The sequence below is a fragment of the Pipistrellus kuhlii genome, unplaced genomic scaffold (assembly GCF_014108245.1).
Source record: "Pipistrellus kuhlii isolate mPipKuh1 unplaced genomic scaffold, mPipKuh1.p scaffold_m20_p_9, whole genome shotgun sequence".
NCBI classification, from domain to species: domain Eukaryota; kingdom Metazoa; phylum Chordata; class Mammalia; order Chiroptera; family Vespertilionidae; genus Pipistrellus; species Pipistrellus kuhlii.
This window is the reverse complement of record NW_023425595.1, coordinates 43279078-43302352: the sequence shown is the minus strand read 5'-3', so window position 1 is coordinate 43302352 and position 23275 is coordinate 43279078. Positions and strand designations below refer to the sequence as shown.

Sequence of the window (23275 nt, the reverse complement as noted above, 5' to 3'; positions counted from 1 at the left end):
TGGGAAGTAAATGGGAATCCCAGTTTTATCCATGAAGATGAGGGGTCACATAAAATGTTCAAGCTCATCACTGGTGAAGTCAGGACTGTCTGAATCCAAAGCTGTTGTTTTAACCTCCAAGAGCCCCTTGGAGGCTCAGAGAAAGCCGGCACAACAATAAATCACTTCACAGAGAGACAGACTGTGAAAGTGCAGCAGGAGAGGTACAAGCCACAGCCTCTGGGGAGCGTGTGGGAGGGGGGCAAACTGCTGCAGGCTGGGATCTGGAAAGAAGTGCTGGAGGTTGAGTGGAGCTGGGAAGGAAGGACAGGGCTGCGACTGGCAGGTGCTGGGAGCAGAGGAAATAGCTTGTGCCAAGGCCGAGTGCAGGGCATGTAATCTGAGTGGTGAGCATGTGGACAAGGAGGAAATAAATGCTCCTCACCACTCTCCTTTGACCTAGACCAGTGGTTGGCAAACTTCGGCTCCTGAGCCACTGTTTACCACTCCGTTGACTAATGAGTTTGCCGACACTGACTAGACTCTCGATTCCAATAATTACAGGCTGTTGTTGTTCCTTGTGATTAAGCCCCTATCCCAGTGGTCCTAGACAAACTATAGAGTTGAAGTACCTCCAGATATTAGTAGTAGCAATGTGAATTAAAAAGTTCTTTGAGGGCAATCATAAATATACACCTTGTGTAGAATGTTGTGCATTTGTGAAGCAATAGGATTAACCAAAATATAACAAATTGCTAATGCACCTCCATTGTTTTTAACTCATATGTTAGGTCATTAAAGCATGCTTATAGTCTTGTTTAAAAATAGCCGGCATTGGCATTAAAACTCTAACTTGAAGCTACTTGATGCTGTTTTAACAATGTATAACATTTGGTTTCAATCAAGTCCATTCCTTGGAAGGTTATATTCAAATTTGATTCATATTCGTTTTATTTATTTTGACAAAGTAAGTGCATCCTTGGTCCCAGGCACTGTCCCAGGCACTGTAAAGGCATTGATTTGTAAATAACGGTTCCAGTCCTCAAGGAACTTCACCTAGTAGGGCAACAGGTAGATATGCAAATCTCTGTAGACAGAATTGAAAAGCAAAGGTACTCCATGAGCTGGGAATATGGAAGCTCTGGCCAGAGAGGATGCGAAAGGGATTCCGTTCCTGCCACCCCAAGAAGCAACCCTACAACTATGGCAGAAGTCAGCGAGTGGGATGTGAAGTAAAGGGTGCTAATGAAGACTTTTTAGTTCGACACAGTGCTGGACCAGACCACAGGGCTGACAGCTAAGGAAGCTAAGGTTGTCCGGAGTTAGAAAAATTTCTGGAAATTTTCATGGCTCTGTGATCCTACGATCTGTTCTAAAGGTAAGGAAGTTGCCATGAAACCAGAGATAAACCACACTTGCCAATAATAATAATAGCCAACAGTTTCTGAGCACCCACTCCATGCCAAGCCCTTCCATATAAAATGAGCATTATATCTGACTTGCAGTACAAGGCCCCAGGAACCATTCTCTTCTTCCTTTTGGTAGGACGCTGCCCAATGAGCTTAAGCAGAGTGCATGCCATGCCTTTCCCTCTAGAGACAAGAGTTTCCAGGCTCCCTTGTAACTATTTTTTAAATGTATTTTTAATTTTTTAAAAAAATATATATTTTATTGATTTTTTTACAGAGAGGAAGAGAGAGGGACAGAGAGTTAGAAACATCGATGAGAGAGAATCATTGATCAGCTGCCTCCTGCATGCCCCCCACTGGGGATCGAGCCCACAAACCAGGCATATGCCCCTGACCCGAATCGAAACCATGATCCTTCAGTCTGCAGGCCAATGCTCTATTCACCGAGTCAAGCTGACCAGGGCTCCCTTGTAGCTTGATGTGACCACGTGACTTTTCACCAACAGAACTTGAGTGGAAGTAATAATGTGTGCTACTTCCACATCACTTTCCTAAAGGAGAATTATTTGCCCTCCCTTTCCTCTTTCCCTTTTCCCACTGGCTGGGATGCTGACGGGCTTTTAGTGCTTCTGAGGAAAGAAAAACAGCTTGGAGACAGAACCTGGGTCCCCGGACAGCTCAGTGGCAGAGCAGTCAAAGAGCAGTGTCACCTCCTCTTGCTCCTGCCTTCTGCAGCTACACCTGAACCGGCCTTTAGCACCTTTGTCCTGTTGTGGCCAAAAGATCAAACACACAAAAGAAAAACAATATTGTTAGGATTATGACTGGGTTAAGAGAATATAAGCCACAGGTACTCATACGTAAACTGTATGTGCTTTAGTGAATAGACTGTAAAAATTATATTGGCTTGTTTGGGAAATTGGGTTGTTTACATCCTGGTTTCCAGCTGAATTTTAAATGACTTAGGTTACCTATTAAGTGTCCTCCAGGTGAGCTGGAGGTCACTGTGTCCAACAAAGGCAAACTCATTCAACAAATAGTTCTTGACAATTACCAAAGGTACCAAAGATGGAACACACGCACATCATACACGCACATATTAATACACACACACAAAATCTCTACCCTCGGGATATTTGTTAACTGGTAAGATGTGCAAATATAAAAACAGTATTGAGAGGAAAGTATCAGTTAATACTCAAGATGACTCAAACTGGTTTAAGAAGGAAAAAAAGATCATTTATGGGCTTATGTAAATATACTGTCCAAGAGTAAGCCTGACTTGAGGCATTTAAACACTACTGAGTTAGAATCTTCATGGATAAGCCTAGAAATCTGTGTTTAGCTGCTCCCCCAACCCCCCTTCCACCACCACCACCAGGTAATTTTAATTCTGTGTCAGAAAGCACTGCTTTCTATTGATCATTAGAGCTTCACATTGGAGATTGGACTGGAAAGGGGAGAGCCTGAAGGAGGAGAGGGTCTCTCCTGAGGGACAGGAGGGGATCCCTGACACTGTGGTGTCTGCTTTGCACTTGGAACTGGCCGGAGTACACATTCTGAAGGCTGCCTGCATGGGAGCTCCGAAGGATGATGCCATCTGTCTGGTCATCAATTTGAGGGTTCACAACCTCTATGAAAGTGACTGTCATTTCTCTTCATTCACCCTTTATTGTGTGACTATGTATCAAGCCCTGAGCTAGCCAGGCTATGAGGATACAGGGTTTACAGGCAAAGAGCCTTGCCTCATGAAGCTCACATTCTCGGGAGAGACGACAGTACATAATTAGAAAAATGAGTTAATGCTGGCTGTGCTAAGTTCTCTGAAGGGAAAAACTCTTTTGTTCTAGTGGAGGCCAACATTGGATAAAGGAAAGGAAATGCCTTTGAATTGACAACTTAATGGAGACCTGAGAGTATGAGCATTCCAAGTAGAGGCAATAGCAGGTGCTAAGGCCCTGGGGTGAGAGAGGGGCCTGAGTGGGGTGGAAAGACTCAGTGAAGGGGAGAATGGATTGAAATAAATCTGAAAAGTTGGCAGGAGCTAGGCTATGGATTAACCTGTAAGCATCCAAAAGAGTGGATTTTATTCCACACACAATGAAATGTGAGCGTTAAAATGAACCTTCTAGCTACCAAGTGGACAAAGTGTAAAATTAAATTCAGGACTAGTTGGACACAAAGTCCCTGTCTGGCCTCAACACTCCATGCCAGGCTCCACGAGGTCCCTAGAAGCTTTCTTAGCATCTGTGGACCCTGAAGGAAGCAGTGTTGCCCAACAGAACTTCCGGCAAAGATGGAATGTTCCTACCTGTGCCGTCCAACCCCATCACTGCCATGTGTACGTGTCTCCTGAGCACGTGAAACGTGGCTAGTGTGACTGGGGAGCTGGACTTTTCACTTTATTCCATTCCAATTCCTGGAGCCATTTGGCGAATGGCTCTGGTACTGGATGGCACGCTGCAACCCTGAGCACTGGATGCCTGAGGGTTCCTATTCCGAACCGCAGAGCCAGGACCTTCCCCCAACAGTGGGAGCTTCGGAGGGTATGTGGACCCCTACATGCTAACACCCTCTCCAGGCGTTCAGCTTGCTGAGATGGAGAGGGTCAGGGGGGCGGCGTGCTGAGCTTCATTGTATCTCTGGGGAGGCACCCGCAGGCGGTTCTGAGGGGCTCCGCGCGCGTGTTCCCAGGGGAGGCCCGCACCTCGAACCACCACGGTCTGGGGACCAATCTTTCCAGAATGCACCACCTGGCGCTCTCCAGCCGCCAGCCGCCGCGGGCCAGCCATTGGCGGGAGAGAACCCAGGACCCGCAGCGCCTGCCCAGCCCGCCGCGCTGCGGGGCCGCGGAGACACCAGCTCCCGGTGCTGGACGCGCCGCGCAGGTGCGCTGGGCCGGAGGGGACCCCGGGGAGCGGGGTAGCAGGTGCGGGGACTCCTCGCCGCGCAGTCGCTTCTTCCCGGGAACAGGGGCAGGGGTGACGCGGCTGTCACCCGCACAGATCTGCTTCCTGGGCTTGCTTTCGCTTTGCCCTGCGCCCGGTGAGGCCTGCGCACCGCACCGCCAGCGGAGAGCGCGCGCAGGTGGCCGCGAGGGGGGAGAGGGGGGTTAGGGCGGCGCCTTTAAGCCTCCGGGACCCCGGCCCTGTCCCCGGGGACGCGCCCGGGGCCCAGGCGCCGTGCCCTGCCGCGCGCGCGGGCCTGCCGGGCCGGAAGGCGCCCCTGACCTTGGTTTCTCCCCAGTGCCAGGTCTGCTCAAGGACCATGGGCACCGCGCTGAGCACGGGCCCCAGGCTGGCTCTCCTGTCCAGTCGGGCCAGCGGCACCGTCCCGCGATGGGCGCCTCCCGAACCCGCCCGCTGCAGCCACTCCAAGCCCGGCCCGCCGCGTCCTGAGCCCCTGAAGAAGCGCGGATACGATGTCACCAGGAACCCGCATCTCAACAAGGTAACGGTCCTTCCTGCAAGGTAGGATGGCTCAGGCGGAGATCCTGAGGCTGCAGTTGTGGAGGGCGGCGCCCCGCCTCCTGGACCTGGGATGGAACCTCCCAGGCGCCCTTCCAGCGACTTAACATTTTTGCCTTGCAGGGGCTTGATTTATCTCGGTTTGGCTCCCCCTTCTTCCCCACCCCCATGACCAGGAACGGAGGGAGCTGTTTCTTCTGTGAGAACAATATAGACTGGGTCAAGGTCTTCGTGGCCAGTCTGACCTGGTGTCAGGTCTCCCCTTGATACAGAATAATTCTGCTAATCTTGGGCAGTTGCCAGTCCAAGTCTCCTTATCTGTAAAAGGGAGACAGCTGTCTCAGTGTGGTGAGATTTAAAGAGAAAATGGAGGTAGCGTTCTTTGCACAGAATCTGGCACCCAGGGAGAGCAAATGTCAACGGAAGTTATTATTCTGATATTTTTTAAAATTAATGTGAACCAGGGAAAGTCTAGACTGTTATAGACACGTTAGACCTTGAAGAGGAATCAGACATCTTAACTCAAGCCTCTCCTTTTACAGATGTTTCTACCTCACTTAGTTATTGTGACAATCAAATAAATTGCTGAATTTGATATATTTTAAATTATATAAAGCCCTTGATAAGTAATTACTACAAAAATAAAAATTGTAATAATATCTTTTTCTCAGGATTGTGTAATTCAAGTGTGGAAAATGTGTTTTTCAGAAATAGGGACAATTATGTGGGTGCTAAGTATTGTGATTGTTTTCTGCAGAATAGAAGAAGATAAGAAAAAGTCTTTCTTTAAAGTCTACATATTATATTACATTATATTTTATCCTTTAAATATTCCTACTTGGGAGTATTTAAGATGTTTTGTGAGTTTGAATTACTTTGGTAGCTAGTGTTAGAAAATAAATTAACTTATGCAAACAAAAATGTGCATTTTAACTAAAAATATCTAGAGGGAGGGTTGCAGGCAAGGCTTGATCTAGCAGGCTAGGTGGCATCCCTAAAGATAAAGGTTTTCTCTGGTATTTTGCTCTGCTAATGCAATGTCGCCTTCATCTTCAGGCCCCATTCAGTGGAGTCTTTCACCTTGACGCTGCCATAGTCCTTCATCTCCTTATTTCACACCATCCAGGGAAAGACACTGCCTTCTGGTAGCTCCTATGGAAAAGACATTTACTCTGAAGCCTCAGAAAAATAATCCTCTGTCTCATTGACTCTTATTGGATCCCCTTCCCATTCCCAAATCAATTACCCTAACTTAAGCCAGTCAGGGCCCACACCTAGAGTTAAAGATAGAATTTAAGGTAGGGCCACCCACACTAATGGATTTAAAACAAAGGGGATGTGGTCTGCTCGCTCCCCACAGTAAAAATGTGTTTTGTCATTAGAGGGAGGAGGGATGGATGCTGGAAGGCAGTGATCAGCTGCCTCCTGCACTATAGACTTCAATCATCCTCCTATATAATAAGAGAGGAATATGCTAATTGTGAGGTGTAACAACCCACCGCATAACTACCAGATCATGGATCTGCAGGAGGGTGGGGCAGCCAACTACAAGCAGGCTGCGGAGAACTATAGGAGGGGGCAGGGCAACAAGTTATGGGGGGTGGGGGGTAGGGGGAGCTACAGGAGGTGGAAGCTAGCTACTGGCGCACTAATCGTACGAAGGTCTACTAGTTTTGACAATAATGCCTTTGAAGTATAGGCATATTATTAATCAGCACTTACTGCTTTGTGAACAGTTAAAAAAATAAAAGTACTCAAATGCCTGAAATTTTAATTTTATTTTTTGCCTTAGACTTATACTCCCCGAAAAGTACTCTTGCCCTTGCCCCTTTTTCCTTCTAAATTATATAAATGGGACATTGTACATAAATCTGGGGGAATTTACCTTTTCCTGATATTAGAACATTTGTGTTTATCCCTAAAGTCAGTTGATGCCAGTCCGGAGTGAGGAGGGTATTATCCCTAAAGTCAGTTGATGCCAGTCCGGAGTGAGGAGGTGCCAGGAGAGTCCATTGGGGTCTCCATTCACCCTTGGGAGAGAGGGACAGCAATGGAGCAGCAGCACTGCCTGGTAGCTGCTGTGAATGGCCTTCATCCCACCGAGTGCCACTCTCTTGCTGTCCTGCTTACCTCCAGCACTCAGAGTCTCTGAGGAAGGCTTGAAGCTTTGTACTGTCCGTTAACTAACAGAACACCTGAATTTATCATTGAGAAAGCAAGAGAAGGGCAGCTTTGAAAAGATGCTTCATTCAGTGAGTAGGTCTGTGAGTGGATTTTTTTTTTTTTTCCTGCAAAACTATGAACTCCTCCAGGGCAGGGATTGGTTTCATGCATTTGTGTCCAGCTGGCAGGGGATCGCTCCTGAAGGATCTAGCAAGGGCATGGACATGAAAACTAACACTATAGTTTTGGAATATGTTCATTTTTGACAGACTAGGAGAAGTCTTTCATATGAAGCTTGAGGGCAGAGGAGGTGGGTTTCTCTGAGAGAGGAAGAGCCAGTGAGCAGGCCACACCTGGCTGCCCTTGTGCAATGACAGAGTCTGTCGCAGCTCTGTCATGTCTTCACAATGCGATCTGATTTCAGCATATTCTTTTTTTAAAATATATTTTTGTTAATTTCAGGGAGGAGAGGAGAGGGAGAGATAGAAAATCAATGATGAGAAAGAATCATTGGTCAGCTGCCTCCTGCACACCCTCTACTGGGAATGGAGCCTGCAGGTGGGCATGTGCCCTGATCAGAAATCGAACCATGACTTCCTGGTTCATAGGTTAAAGCTCAAGCACTGATTCACACAGGCTTGGCTCAACATATTCTTTATGATGACAGAATTGGAATTAGATGATTCCAAGTTCCCTCCCAGAGTCTAGATTTTCTGAATGATGCAAATTCACCAGTACATCTACTTCTGTTTCATTTTTTATTAATGTTTGCCTTTCTTTTAAAATGTATGTAATGACTTCTTCTACTCTTCATTGAGATTGTAGCAACAGAGTAGATCTTTAATCACATATTATAGGATATCAGCCATATTTTACCCATGTTAAACAGGCAACTACCATTTCATAGGGATATCTTCATAGGCAGGCATCATCCCCATTTTATTAATGTAGGAAGTGGACCCTCAAACTGTTTCTGGCCACCCCCACCACCACCCCACCTCACCACCACCCCTGCCCAATTCACCTACAGACTCTTGGGAAGGGCTGTCTGATTTCCCACTCCCTAGACTGGATGTGAGTCCCCTCCTGTTGGTCTTACCACTCTGTGTCGATTTCCTTTTGGTGTGAGCATCTGTTATCATGGCTGAGGCTCTGTCCTGTCACCTGACACTCTCTCTGACTTGAGATGCTCAATAAATATTTGCTCTTTAAGTGGTCCCAATCAGCTTATGACCCCTTTCTCTGAACTTCATTGACCTTAATGTAAAGTGACTAGATGTCCCACTTTTGGGACGTCTGGTCTCCTTACATTAATGCCACTTTTATAGTTAGCCTAATGCTCTCATTGCCCAGAGAAATGAGGATACACAGCCCATTGGAGGAAATGCACATACTTGACCCAAATCTCCCCAAACTTCAGGGTGTTTCACTGAAGAGTTGTGTGAATTCCCAGAGCACATCAGCCTTTCATTTTGACCCACACGCCAACAATGACTTTCCCTATAAAATTCCATGGACTCTTCTCTTGTCATTTTTAAATCTCTTGTTTTTAAAAATCTTGGGGAAAAAGGAATGTAAAGGGTACTTAAGTCCCTTTGGTTAAGAACTAGCACATTTCATGCAGTGAGACCCCCAGAAACTGCAAAGCACCTCAGATGACCCTCTTCCCACATGGACTTGATGCATTTAGATCACTGAACCCCCGAAGGCTTGGTGGCCAGCCCTGCAGCACTGGCTGCACGTCTGAGGCTGCACAGGCTTCGGCTCAATCCCTCTTAGATTCGGTGGTGATTTATTAGACTCCCACACAGCTAGGATTTGCCTTTGATTACAGTACATGTTTTTGTTTGGTGCCAGCTTAGAACTTGATCTTGCCTCTTTGTGATGGGGGGTGGGAGGCGGAGGGGGCTCTGTGATCACACACTTGGCTTACCAATCAATCAGGAGATGATGGCTGGGCTGTGCGGAGAATTAGAAGTTTGTGAGTGATGCTAAATTCTGCCCTAAAGGCAGATAACATAACATGTCTTCCCAAGACCTGTTTCTGATGTGATGTTGAATTGGGCCTCTGATGGAAAGAGAAGCAACGGATTGTTAAATAAACATTGGCTCCATAACCAGCAGTTTACTCTAGGTTTAAGCCTCTTGTTCAGGAACTCGGGACACTGGAGCTCAGATACTGTTCAGATACTTTAAGAACAAACAAGCAGAGGCAGGTTGGAATGAAATTCTTTCCTGTCAAATACTGTCCTGGATTCATGGAATTGATAGCATTTGGTATTAGAGCTTTGTGCTTGGAACAGCTAAAAGAACTCGTGTTGGTTAGGCTAAAGGTTAGACAACTGTAACAACGTGAACACCAAATACTGAGGCTCAAAGATATAGAAGTGTCTTTCTATCTTATAAACAAGTCTGGGTAGGCAGTCGTAGGTTGGTATGTGGTTGGATTTGTTGCTTTTCCTTCATCACTGTAAATTTACATTTTTCATGGTTTAAGAAGGCTGCTCTAGCCTCTGCTATTAAAAGCCAGTGGAAATGAGAAATGTCTTTGAGGGCATGGATTGGGGATTACAAATATCACTTCCATTCACATTTGATTGGCTGGAACATGGTTATATGCCACACCTAGCTATTTAAAAGAGAACATGGGAAATGTAACCTTTAGCTGGACACCCATGTATTCAGCAAAAAATTTTATACATTGATGAATTATAGAATGGATATTGAGGAACTGCCACAAAACATTAATGTGAAACTTTGATGATTTTTTTTCTATAACCTTTAAATTTTACTCCAACCTTTAAAATCTATCAGTTTCTCTACATCCCCACTACCACCAGCCTTGTTCACTCCGTCATCATCTCATGTCTCCATTATGCAGGAGCCTTGTCACTGGTCTCCCATCTTCTAGGCTTGTTTCTTTCTCTGTGACTGTTAACCACACCTTACGAGGCTGAAACCTTGCACACATCCCTAACCACTCTCATTCTTTCAGACCCTCTATATCCAACCCTCCAGATAATCCTGCTCTATCTTCAGACTAGATCTAGAATCCAAGCCCTACTCACCACAGGCCCCACTCTGACCCAAACTACAAATATTTCTCTGCTGGATGACAGGAGCGGCCTCTGTGCTGGTCTCCTTGCTTCCCCACTTATGTTCCTCTAGTTTATCCTCCACACAATAGCCAGCATGACCCTTTTAAAACTAAATTTGATCATGTCACTCTTCAGCTCAGAATCCTGCGAAGTCAACATGCTTACAATGCCTTGTGTGATTTGACTCTCTCTGACCTCATCTTTACTACTCCTCAGCCTCACGCACTGTGCAAGCCACTCTGCCCTCCTCACTGTTCCTCAAACACTCTAAGCATACTCCGAGTCTTTGTACTGACTGCTTCCCCTTCCCGGAACACATATCCCCTAAACAGCCATGGGGTTAACACTCTCATCTTCTTTAAGGCTCCTCACTTTCTCAAGGAGACTTATTCTGCCCACACCATGTGAAGTTGTAAATAGTCCCTTCCAGCTTCTTGGCCACCCTTAACATGGTCTCCTTTCCCCCCATAGTATTTGATACTTACTAACATACTATTTCATTTTCTTACTTATTATATCTCTTGTTAATTGTTTGCATTTCCCTACTATACTGTAAGTACCTTGATCTTGGACTTCCAACCTACAGAACTAAATTGAGAAATAAATTCCTGATGTTTAAGCTGCTCAGTCTATGGTATTTTGTTATAGAGCCTAAGTGGACCAAAACACTGTACTCCTCATCTCCCAAAAGATAAAAAAACTGGGGAGTGTAGGATGGGATGCCAAAAGCTCAGGAGGGAGAGTTGCTACTCTTGGAACCCAAAATAGATGCTCAGGGAGTATTTTCTCATAAACATGTTGTTATGAACAGTTGAATCAATCTTCAAAGAAAGTATATTATGTCTTTGATTAGCATTTGTGGGATCATTATGAAGATTTCTGAAATGCTGGCTTATGTTATGCATGCTTAATTCAAAATGAAAAATACTAAGTGGAATCTATCACCATGAGTGTTACTGTAAAAATATGTAACTGTTTGACTTAGTGGAGAGAGCATCGGCCTGCAGACTGAGGGGTCCCAAGTTCGATTCCGGTCAAGGGCATGTACCTTGGTTGCAGGCACATCCCTGGTGGGAGGTGTGCAGGAGGCAGCTGATCAATGATTCTCTCTCATTGATGTTTCTAACTCTCTGTCCCTCTCTCTTCCCCTCTGTAAAAACTCAATAATATATATATATTTTTTAAAAAGATGTAACTATGAAAAGACTTGGGAATAAAAGTGTAAATATGATTGTGTTAGGGCAGTGGAATTATGGGAGATCTGTTTTCTCTTTATATAATTTTCTCTAATGTTCCATTGCCTTTTCAATGTTAGGTTATAGTTTCTGTTGGGAATTAAGTTTCTAGAACCAAGGCAGTAACATTCAGACCAACTTTTGCAAATTGACCCTTTCTTATCCAGTGGAAATTCCTGTAAAATAGTCTTATTTCAAGGTTTGCCTGCATGTAATTAATTATCTTCTAGAAGTGATAGTTTAGATTCACATAATAAAACGTTAACATAGGAATTGCTGCTTGTTCTAAAGAGAGTTGTAAATAACAATATCTAGATTATGCAGGTGGCTGCGTGGAGGCAGATCCCATTCAGAAGTGCGTGATGTCTGGCGCAGACTTGGGCCAACGGGCATCTAAGCCAGGCTGAGTCTGGGCTCTCCATGGCATCTCTGTGGACACTTTTTCAGGTTCCTCTTTAGTTTCTGTTTCCAGTTTCTCTTGATCTTCTTGGGCTTTTGTAGACTCTGGGGGTTATGGCTTCATTTTACTGCGCATATTTGTCATTTTTCCCAAAGGTTTCTTATATCATCTACCCTCTTCATTGCAAATGCCAGTCTCCGAGTGGGGCAGGGGAGAGGCTTTCTGATTCATATGCCCATTGCAAAGGGGTCACTAATGTGCAGCACTTCTGTTCGCATAGGCATGGATTAAAGTCAGCCCCGGAACCTCCGCTTTGATGTGGAAAAAGGGGAAATCCTTTGGGGTGGTGTCCGGCTGCCTCTCTGATGCAGAGCACAAAAGATGCTCTATGATGGTGCGATGAAAATCTGAGGGCTATCCTACGATTGGGAATGCAGAGGTCAGCAGTTAAAAGCATGCATTCATTCTGTACCCAAATGGTTGCCTAGCAGCCTGGTTAAAACACGACTCTAACCAAAAGGACGTGGTAAAGAGTAAAACATACTCAGTCATTTGAGGAGAGGGATTATTGGTGGAAAGATCATCAGCTTTTGAGGAACTTGAATAAGAGAAAATCAAAGCTGCATTTGCTTTTCAAAGTGATCATTGAAAGCTAGATGAACCATAGGGGAATGTGTTGAATGATGAGCAACTTGAGAATATTATTTTTGGAAAGCATTTTGTCTGGGTTCTGTACTGTTTGGTAGTAGACCTACGTGGAGCTCAGTGCATACTTGAAACACGCCCCATTGTGTGGAACTCCGGGGAAGGCAGACTGTGTTACTACCTTGGTTTTGTTTTACTTGGTTCTTCCACAAAACAGATAGAGGGAGCCAACACCTGCTCACAAGGTGGCATCCCTTCTGAGTTACCAAGCTGTCCCATGACTTCCTCAATGAGAGAAAGGCTGCAGGTGCCCCCATAACTAAGGTGGAACTGGGTCTCCTTACCCTGTCAGCTTTCCCCTTCCTCTGGTATCTGCCGGAGCTGTTGAGGATTTTAACCAGATTTCCATTATACGGAATTTCCTTAATTAGGAGAATGCCTTATGGAGAGAATTCAAATGATAATGATAAGAGCTAGCATTTTTTTAGGACATAAAATGTGCCAGGAACTGTCCTAAGCAGTAATCTATACCTTAACTAATTTAATACAATACCACCACCTTCTGAAGTACAGTGTTATAGTGCAGGTGAAAAATCTGAGGCCCAAAAAGATTAGCTACTTGCCCAAGGTTATGCTACTTTCACAAGGCTCATAGTGGCAGAGCCAGGTCTTGAATCCAGGCCCACATCTTAAGCCCTCTGCACTGCTATCATTCCCTGTGTGCAGGTGCCCTCTGGCTCGCTACTAGTGCATGGAGTCTGATGGCCTGGGGCCTGTTAGGTACTAAGAGGGGTGTTCCCAGCTGTGGGCCTCTGATCGGTGTTATCACATCCATGGTCTGTTAGAATCACAATCAGAGTTAAAGGGAACTTTAAAGATCACTGGATGCCTTCTCTTCACCCTTCAAATAAATGTAATTTCCCCAAGACTCATTAGTTTATTTATTAAATTTATTCACTAGGCATTTGCTCAATAGCTGTTCCTTTTTAGGCAGTGGAAACCCAATGGTGAAACTAAGACTTCTTTTGCCTTCCAGTAGTTAACATGTAAGAGGGGTACAGGTAGACAAAATAAATAATAAGAATGAATGAATACATACATACATACATACACACATACACACATACACACATACATACACACATACACACACACACACACACACACACACAGGCACAGGGAGGGACCAGTTAGTAAGCAGGCATTTCAGTCCAGCAGGTTGGTGTAAGGAGAGGAGCATAGGCCCCAGGGCTGTATGAGCGAGGGAGGGGTGCAGCAGCACTCCCTGTGCAGTGTTGTGGGTGCTGACATGGATGGAACAGGAAGGTGTGGCAGATGAAGGTGGTGGAGGAGAAGCTGTCTAGATCACACCATGAAAGAATGAAAGACAATGGCTTTTTCTCTGAGAACAGGCACTATTTGAGCCAAATGTACAGTGGCGCCATCCACTAGATTTGAAATCTTTGGAAGGGCCACTTCATTTCTCTAAGACTGTTTCCTCATCTGTGAATGGGTTTGATAATAAAATATACCTACTTCACAGGGTGCTATAATGATTAATGTATGTAAAGCACATTGTAAGTGCTCAATTAATTCTCAACTAATCCACATCCCTAAATCTTTTGCTCCGTTTATAACACAGTGAGAAACCCTGTGTGGGATCCAAATTCATTCTCCATGGGTGTGGACACATCTGATTTTGCAGAGATTTGATAAGAGAGGAGTGAGTCAGGGAAGAAGCAAGTTGGCTGGAGATTTCAGTGATAATTTTTCCATTCCAGATAGAGTTTAAGGATGATCTAGACTTCTGTCTGCAAGAAACTTAAAAATATAACTAGCTTTGGAAAAGTCAAGTGCCATTTGAAGAGCTGGTATTTTTGGAAGTTGAGACTGGTGTTAAAGGGAGTGGCTATCATCATACCCAGCAGGAATGTCAGGATTTTGTCCCAATGTTTTGGCACATTCTACCCATCTCTCTCTCTCTCTCTCTCTCTCTCTCTCTCTCTCTCTCTCTCTCTCTCTCTCTCTCTCTCTCTCTCTCTTTCTCTCTCTCTCTCTCTCTCTCTCTCTCTCTCTCTCTCTCTCTCTGTCTCTCTCTCTCCCTCCCCCCCGTCTCTCTCTCTCTCTTCCTTCCCCCACCTGTCTGTCTATCCATTTATAATGTCATGATACTCCTAATTTCATGACATTATGATAGAAAAATAGCAAGATAAAGGAATATCAGCTATGATAGCTTAGCATAAAAGTTAAAATGTTCTTGTAAATCCAGCTAACGAGGGCCTGACTGGGCCCACTTCACCCAGCAAGGAGTTTAAGATAGTCCTACAGTCTCCATGGGTAATTACTAAATACTTGCATGCGCACATTTTAAATGGGCATCTCTCCTCTGATAGAAATCAGAATGAGCATTCCAATATGAAGTCATTGTGCCCAGCCCTTTGTTTTCGAGCAGATACTATCCTGACACGTTACCACCATTTTACAGAGAAGGTTCTGAGGCCCAGAGAGATCTGACGTCCTGCTCGGGAAGCGAGTTGTGGAGGTTGACTCTGGCCCCCTTTGGGTGGTGTTCATCTCTTGGACCTTTGAAAGGCAGCAAGAACAGCATGGATAGGCCTGGAGAGCATTATGCTAAGCTAAATAAGCCAGTCAGAGAAAGATAAATATCACAGGATCTCACTCATTTACAGAATATAATGAACAACATAAACTGATGAACAAAAATAGAGCCAGAGGAAAAAAAGTATTTTAAAATATAATAAAAGTAATCCTGTTATTTACACGTTTTTAATATTTCCTATAACTTGTGTGATATTATACTTATGTTGTACAGTTTTGGTAACATTATTACATTTAAAATTGTTTTTTCTTAAAACATTAATGTTTATTGCATGTAACATTATTACATTTAAAACCATTTTTCTTGAAATATTAAAAAACAATTCTCACCTAAAAAAACCTAAATAAATTAAATTGGAGATTAAAAAAGAAAAAGGAAACAGAAAGGCAGCAAGTTGCTTGCCATCCTGAAATAGTACCGGCGTCCGCCTCAGAGGACAAGCACTTTTGAGTCTCTCCATGGAAGGAGATGCTTTAATATGGAACATTGTTGTATGTTTCAAACCTACACATCTGCTAACACAGCTCCTGCTGTCACTGCTATGTGTCCATTTCTGATGAATGGACGTGCTCCTGACTTCCAACCTCGTTTCAGATTTTCTATTTTCTCTCCACAGTAACATGATCTTGAAGACAGGTCCACAAGCCATTTGACAGAACGCTCAGCCTTCATGTCAGACTCTGCCTTCTTATCTCTTTTATTTTTGGTCTCTTCCAGCCCATAATTACTTGTTTTGACGGGTGAAATCACTTCGGGTCACAGGACAGGGAATAGCGATGCAGTTGCCACCTGATAAAGCAGGAGTAAAGATAGACAGTGTGGAGAAAACACTATTAAAGGCCATTTTTAGAAAGAAGCTTTGCAATCTGCCAGTCAGAGCTGAAAGATTTCCTCTATTCTCACACTCCATGAGCTGGCAGCCGCTTCTCCTCACGTCTGAGACGCCTCAGGGTCTGCCTCGAGATGATGGCATGGGTGCTGGCTGGGCAGTGGCCAGGTGGTGCTGGGAGGGAGGCCCTGCCTAGCAGAGGGATGGACCTGCTTCCAGTAAACAGCCTCAGCTGCAGGGCTGCAGGCTCGAGTGCTCTCAGCTGTTCTCTAGTTAACCAAGGTGTTCAGTTTTCTGTGGCCTAACAATCAACTGGACACAAAGTCTGCTGCCTTCTCTGGGACTATAATAATAATAATATTAGAAATAATAATAATAAATACTTACATAAGGCCTACCATGCCAGGTACTCTTACAGGTGCTTTACATATATTATTTCCAAGCAGAGAAAAACCTGTGGAGAAGGTAAACTGCCCACAGCTCTCTCACCTCCTGTTTCCATGGTCTCCTCTTCCTTATAGATTTCTTTACAAGGCATCCTGAGGTCTTCATAGCAGCCCTAGCTGCCAATCTCAGTGAACCTTTTCATCTTACAGAGTTCTGCTCTCTGTCCTGGATTTCACCTCTTGTTTACTTACTTCCCTGCCTTCACATCCATCCATCCATCCATCCATCCAATCCATCCATCCATCCATCCATCCATCCATCCATCCGTCAGTCTGTTCATTTGTCCGTCACCTGTCCATCCATCTAACCATCAAATATTTGCTGAGCATCTACTCTCTACCAGGCACTGTTAGCTGTTGGGAATACCATGGTAAACATGACAGCTATGACCCCTCTTATTGAGCATATAATCTAGTGAAAAAGACAGTAAGTAAGCAAGCAAAATTATGCAGATAGTTATTAGTGGTCGAGACAAAATAAACAGGGCACAGTGTGAGAGACTAACAGAGGTCTACATCGATGGTAAGGGAAGACCGCTTAAGAGGAGATACTTGAGAAGAGACCTAAGAAAGAGCCAGCGTAATAAAGCCGGGCTAGAGTGTTTTGGGTAGAGAGCAGCACCTGGAGAGCCTGGAGCAACAGGCAGCTTAGCAAGGCAGGTTCTGGAAACAGACAACAGGCAGCTCAATAGGAGTGTGATGAGCAAAGGGGGGAATTGCCTAAAATCAAGGTGCAGAGAGCTCAGGGGTCTCAATCCTATGTAGTGGGGTTTGGGGGTCTGTGGGACACAGGCTGAGTTCTATCCTCTTCGTCTGAATTCAATTCCTTGGGAGCAAAGACGATGACTGATGCAACTCTTCAAGAGTTGTCCATCCCTAGAGCCAGAGTGGTCTGTCTACAGCTCAACCCCAGAGTGTACCCTCTCCCCTTCAGGACAAAGGTCAACTCTTCACCCAGGCAAAGAGCAGCCCTAGACTTTCACCCATGTGGGACGCCCACTTTGCCCGCCAGCCTATCACTCCACACAGTCCATCCTCCTTCAGAATCCCCCACGGCTTCTCACACACCATGCAATTTTGCTATATTTGCTTGGAACATCTTTCCCTACCTTGTCTGCCCAGGGAATCCCTGTGTATCTTTTAAATCTTTGCACTGACACACTGAGGAAAATAATTAGTTATCTCATGAGGGAAGTCAAAGCAAATTTCCCTTTTTTTCTTTATGCAGCACATTATTTATGTAGTTTAATATAAGAATCAAAGGTCACCCACATTAAGAAACCTCACCCTATATTCTCCCCACCAGGGTAAAAATGACGTGGACATTATTAATAACATACTTTTAATATAACATAAAACCTATTATACTACATTACATTTATATGCTTGCAAGTCTATCTCTATTTTAACCTCATGGGAGTTCATGAGACTTTCTTCTCCTCTGGTTTCCTCAGTCCCCTGGAAAAACAATAATTCTTTCCATTGAAAAGAAAAAAGAATATTCATAGATTGGAAAGTAAGTTTTCTAGATGAGAATTTCCTTCTCTTTGGTTATTTTTTTCTCTTCCCTTTCTCTCTTCTTATGAGAAGACTTAGTGGAGTAGAAACAGGATTTTATGGTCATGCAATATGAGCCTCTCACAAATTTGGCCCACCACAGGCAAGGTGTTGTCACTTTCTCCACTGGATTGAACTTTAGCTTGTCTTTCTCTTTGCTGAGTCCTGACTTGTCTTATGAACCGTGACTCCTGGAGGAAAATAGAAACTCAGAAGCTTGCAGGGATGATTTTCTTGGCTAATTCAACCCAGTATCAGCCACTTTTCTAGGTAAAAAGCTATCTAAAAAAAAATTTTTTAAGAGGTGAAGTTTTAATAGAATCGGCAACAAGAATGCCATGGTAAGCACATTCTTGTTTTTTGTACATTTTTTGTATCATCTGGGCAAGATTATCTTTTACATGATATGATATTAGTCGTACAACTATTGACAGCATAGAAAGTCTGATGATAAAAATAAGTTTTCCAGAATGCAAATTCTTGGGAAGCTAGGTCTTACCATTCCTGCAGAATTGTGAAAGAATCTTTGGTTTTACACAGTGGGTTTCCCAAGTCTTTGATCTTGGGTAATGTACTCTATGTAGTAAAACTGCAGTGGTCATCTTTAATTCGCATCCTCTTCAAAAGAATGAATTTTCACAATGGGTCTTAACACTGTAAACATTTCGTAATATTGCAGCTTCAAAGAAGGACGACTGTAAATACATTTGCATCCATTTAGCTGATGGTTTTAGATCTGAGGGACTCTTAGGTGTCTATATTCCACAGGATGAGGGAGGGGCATTTGTTTTATTGGCTCTGCTTTTGAAGTGTAGTTCTCATGAGTCCACTCAGAAAGTACTCCTTAGCATCTTTGGTCAGATAACCTTTTCTGAGGTACTCTCCTTTGGTTCTTGTGTTTTCATTCTACTTCTGTCTTAAACTGTTTTGTTAATTTTACTGTTGCTTTCTCATTTTCCTTTACCAAGTGAGTGAGAAGACTTTTCTGCAACTTTCTTCCTTTCTACTTAGTGTCAGGACATGCTATTTAGCCCATCAAAGTTGCAGAAGGGCTACTAAAAATTGTAATGCATTTACATATGTAGTATGCACTTATTCTTTTGACATGTAGCAATGTGTGCCTTTCATTGACCCCAATAAAACAGAGACTAGATTATGTGTGTTTAATTGGCCTTCTGGGGGAGGAGGGTCAGAAACACTTTCCATTTCTTTGTATAATATAAGAACTAAGTGCTCAAGTCTGGGGGGTGTGGGGAAAGGACAACATCCCAGAGATGTTGATCTTGTGATGAAAGGGAGGGATATATCCTGGAGTATCAATAGTGGAAACACCAAACCAAGAAGAAGAGAAGAAAACCTGAGTGGGGCAATGGGCCAGTGATGGAGGTCAAGAATTGGATTGTGTATCATGTTGGAGAGCATAATTAAAGGTATAACATGGAAAATAGGAAAAGAAGTGAAGAGACAGAATTGAGATTGAGGTCTTCAATGAGTGAGGTTAGATCGTTCAAGGTCAGAGTGAATGACTGCTGGGTATCATGGAGCATTACTGTTTGGGTGGGTCTCAACACCTCTTAAAGAGGTAATGCTGCTCCTTAAGAGAATCAAACTGGCTGGATGGCTGCAGCCTGGCCAGTCAGTGCAAGAAGCCTGTGTCATTTAAGCACTTGATAGTCACATGCGAAAGCTATTGCCTCAAACACTGGGGTCATAGACACTCAGCTCTGCAGACCCTGGCAGTTGCCCTGTCTGCTGTAGTTTGAAGGATATCATGGCTCCCGAAGTTCAAGGAAATAGGACCCAGAGGCCTTCTAGCTTGGGAAACTCCATACTATATTTTCATATTGTGATTGACTTTAGTGCCAGAAGTTAATATGCCTGTGGGTCACCACCAAGCCCAAACGCTCTGTTGCAGGATTCAATGTACCAGAAGCTATTCCTGCAGGAGTCTGGCCTAAGAACCATCATGCAGTATTGATTTAGTTGTCTCTTCTTTCTATTTCAAGGACCTCTTAATGGTTATTTAACTATACCTCCTTCTTACTAATAGGGGAATGGTAGAAGCTGGGGCATAAAGCTACAGGTGGCTAAGGTTTGGCCTTGAGGCCAAACGTTGGTTCTGGCCTTATGTCTATGCTTTCTGCCTCGTAGTAAATTTTCAGGTCATACAAAAAAAGAGGTGGGTCTTGATTCCCATCAGCTCCACGAATTCAGTTTTCTCCCACCTGCATCTGTGGTTACACCCTGCCCTCAGTCACCTGCCAATGCCAAGCATAGTAAGAGGACTATGTCTCAATTATCTGCCCATCTTAGAGGTCACATGACTCTTAGATCAACACTACATTTATAGCTTAATTTGGAAGAGTATTCTGGTTTCTTTCACTTTGAAGTTCTCTGCTTTAATATGGAGCTTCATTTTTATTTCACTTAGCATCTCAGTGTGTAGAAAGTAGAGGTTATTTCTATTCAAGACATCACTGAGATCAGCATAACTGAGTTTATGAATTCTTCTTTTCCTTCAAGAGAAAATTAGTTTTGAATCCAAGCCCAATAGAAAGCTCAGGTCCAAAATTCTAGGACAGAAATCACCACCCAAGGGTGTCCTGTGAGCCTTTTTTATGAACAGCATCCTATATATACTGATATGGGTGCCAAGATGTATGTTTTGTGCCAGCAAGAATTAGTTGTGGCAATGGATGGGGGAATGTTTATCCTTGGGATAAATATTTGACCAAGAGGGGTGTTTGTGTTTCAAAACGCTGAACACAGGTTGTAAATAAAACCATTTCTCTGTGATTTAATCATTTATATTTTCTTATAGGACCTGGTGGAGTCAGATTACGTACATTAGGGAGAAAGCTCATTCATTTCTATTGAGTAAATCTGCTAGAGGAAAAGGTACGGTATTACTACTCCACATCTCTTTAGACTCAGGTGAGGATAGGAATCTCATTATTGAACAAAAAAACAAGAACAACAAACTTACAGGAAACCATTAATGCCTGAGACAGGCAACCTCAGCCTGATAAGGTGAAAAGAACATGGGCCAGGGAGAGAGGGAGACCTTACGTGTAGACTGAGTGGCCCTCCTTCTCAGCTGTGGGACCTGGGTGAAGTGACCCACTCCCATCTCTGAGCTTCTGTTTCTGAGTGATTGAAATTGATGGCTTCCAAGGCTCCTTCCATTCTCACAGTCCCTGGACATAAGAAATGGGCACTATGAGAGTGACCTCCTCAGGGGCTCTCCAGCCTGCTATGGCGGTGCATCCGTTTACATCTCTATTGGGAGAGGGGCAAAGAAGTACAGTGGAAGGAGCTCAGGCTTTGGAATTCAAGGCACGTGGGTTTGCATCCTCTTCCTAGCTGTGTGATCTTGGGAAGGTGACTTGATCTTTCTTTCCTGCAGTCTCCTATCTATGTCCTGAGAATAAATAATTTCAACCTCCAAGGTTATTTTCAGGATTAAAAGAGATATTTTATGTGTGTCTAAAATGCTTGCTTAACTGGTATCTGAGATTCTAGGCACCCAGTAAGTGCTAGTGAGTGCCCTGACCCTTCTACTAGTGTTGACATTATGTTAGTAAGAGCTCCAGAAACTTGAAAAATAATGTTCCATGTGCCCTCACCCTATCCTCCACAGGGCTTCTGTCTTTTGTCCAGAAAGAGTTTTTTGTGTGTTTTTTTAAATTTTATTTTAACAAAGGCACATTAAATATTACTTATTTCCTTCCCTGAGTGCTGTGGCTGTGATTTTTTTTTTTCATCTGTTTATAAAAATCAACAGTAAATGCTGCCTGCACTGGCCCTGGGTAGCTGTAATTGCCATGTTAACATAAAGGCCTGATTGCAGAAACAAATGCAGCTGTGTGCTCCCCGTCAGCACAGCCCCGGGTATGCTGTGTGGGTGTCCAGGCACGCAGTGCTCCCTGCACTCACATCGCTGGGGAGGAAGTTTCCAGCACCACAACCTCACAGGCAGCATTTAATCCCCTCAAACGCTGGGTTTGAGGTTAGTCTGGAAATGAAAGGCCATTTGGGTTTACCACAGCTGAGAAGGAGGAGGAGAGGGCATATTTGAGGTAACCCCAGGGGAGGCAGCCAGGCCTGAGGGGTCCTGTGAGAGCTGGAAGCCAGGTGTGATTTGTGCCATGGTGTTTCAGTAAAGGCAGAATAGCTAGTTGCATGTGTGTGTGCGCATGTGTGTGTGTGTGCATAGTTGAGAATCACATCCTTTCTCATCTGGGTATTCCTGTAGCCTCTTTATTGCCTTATCTCCAGTTTCTCCCACCTCCAGTCCAACTGCTACTCCAATCTCCATCAGATAAAATTTTAAAAACATGGACACTCCCCTTCTCAGAAAGCTGCGTGGCTTCCTCACACCTGTACTACGAAGTTCAGACTCTATCACCCCAGGGGACTCTCAATCCAGCCTCCTTGTCTGTACTCCCCGCATGTGGCCCATGCACAGCTACAGCTCACTCATCACAGTTATCAACGCACACCAGGCCGTCTCTCATTACAGTTCCTGGAGCCTGCTCATCCCTTGCTCCTCTAGCCCTAAGAGGTGTCCCTCCCTCTGGAAATCCCCCTGACAGCTCCAGATCAAATAGAGGCTCTGTCCGTTGTATCTCCATGTTTATTCCACTGGTGTGGCTCTTATCACACTTTTGTGGGGTTTTTTGTTTTTGTTGTGTGTTTGTTTTTTGTTTTTGTTTTTTTTTTGTGTGTGTGTGTGTGTGTGTGTGTCCTTACCTATTGATCCCCCACAGACAGTGCCTGTCCTATTAATATCATAGCATCAAGAGTATGGTGTGGTGCTTCACATACATAGTAAACGCGGCATAATATCTGTTGATTGAATGAATTTGTGAAGACTCACTAGCAGTGCCTGAATAGATGTTAGTGATGGAGAAGATACAGCCACTGTTACTCTTGAAATCCAAGACTGGATATGGGCACCATTTGTGATTTTTCTCATTTGGGACTCATTTTATACATCTTTTATTCCTTCTGTAGGTACAAGAACAGTGATGAGCAAACAGCAAATCCTTTGACACACAGATTTAGCTTCTCATTTTCTCTGTCAATTCACTCTTGTGGTCTCACAGTGTTTGAAAGCCTAGATTTTAGATTCTATTCTGCCGTTTGCCAGCTGCTGTGTAACAGCAAGAAAGGCACTTAAGAAAAAATGGAAACGAACCTTTTAAGGGGCAACCTTCACATACCTTGCTCATTTAATCCCCCCAACACCCTTGGAGACAGTCATTTATCAATTCTTTTTTTCTTTTAGGGTGAAGAATCTGAGAAGTTAAGTAACTTGCCTAAGATCACATACACAGCAAACAGAAAAGCCAGGTTCCCCATGCAGCTCCGATTCTCAAACCAGACTGCTTTATTCTCTCTGAATCTTACTTTCTCCATCTGCAG

General features: G+C 44.0%; 1 protein-coding gene across 4 annotated transcripts in view; it reads left to right on the top strand.

Moving 5' to 3' along the window:
- The first annotated feature begins 3919 nt into the window (after positions 1-3919).
- ME3 (malic enzyme 3) overlaps positions 3920-23275 on the top strand; it is a 165470-nt gene continuing 146114 nt past the window's right edge. The window contains exons 1-2 of one of the 4 annotated variants that reach the window (XM_045577575.1): positions 3920-3934; positions 4641-4838. In XM_045577575.1, the coding sequence (XP_045433531.1) occupies positions 4656-4838 (183 nt within the window). In that variant the 5' untranslated portion in view covers positions 3920-3934; positions 4641-4655. Of the gene's footprint in view, positions 3935-4122; positions 4277-4634; positions 4859-23275 lie in introns of those variants that run through there. The other 3 variants (XM_036427142.2, XM_045577574.1, XM_045577576.1) reach the window with 3 other exon arrangements.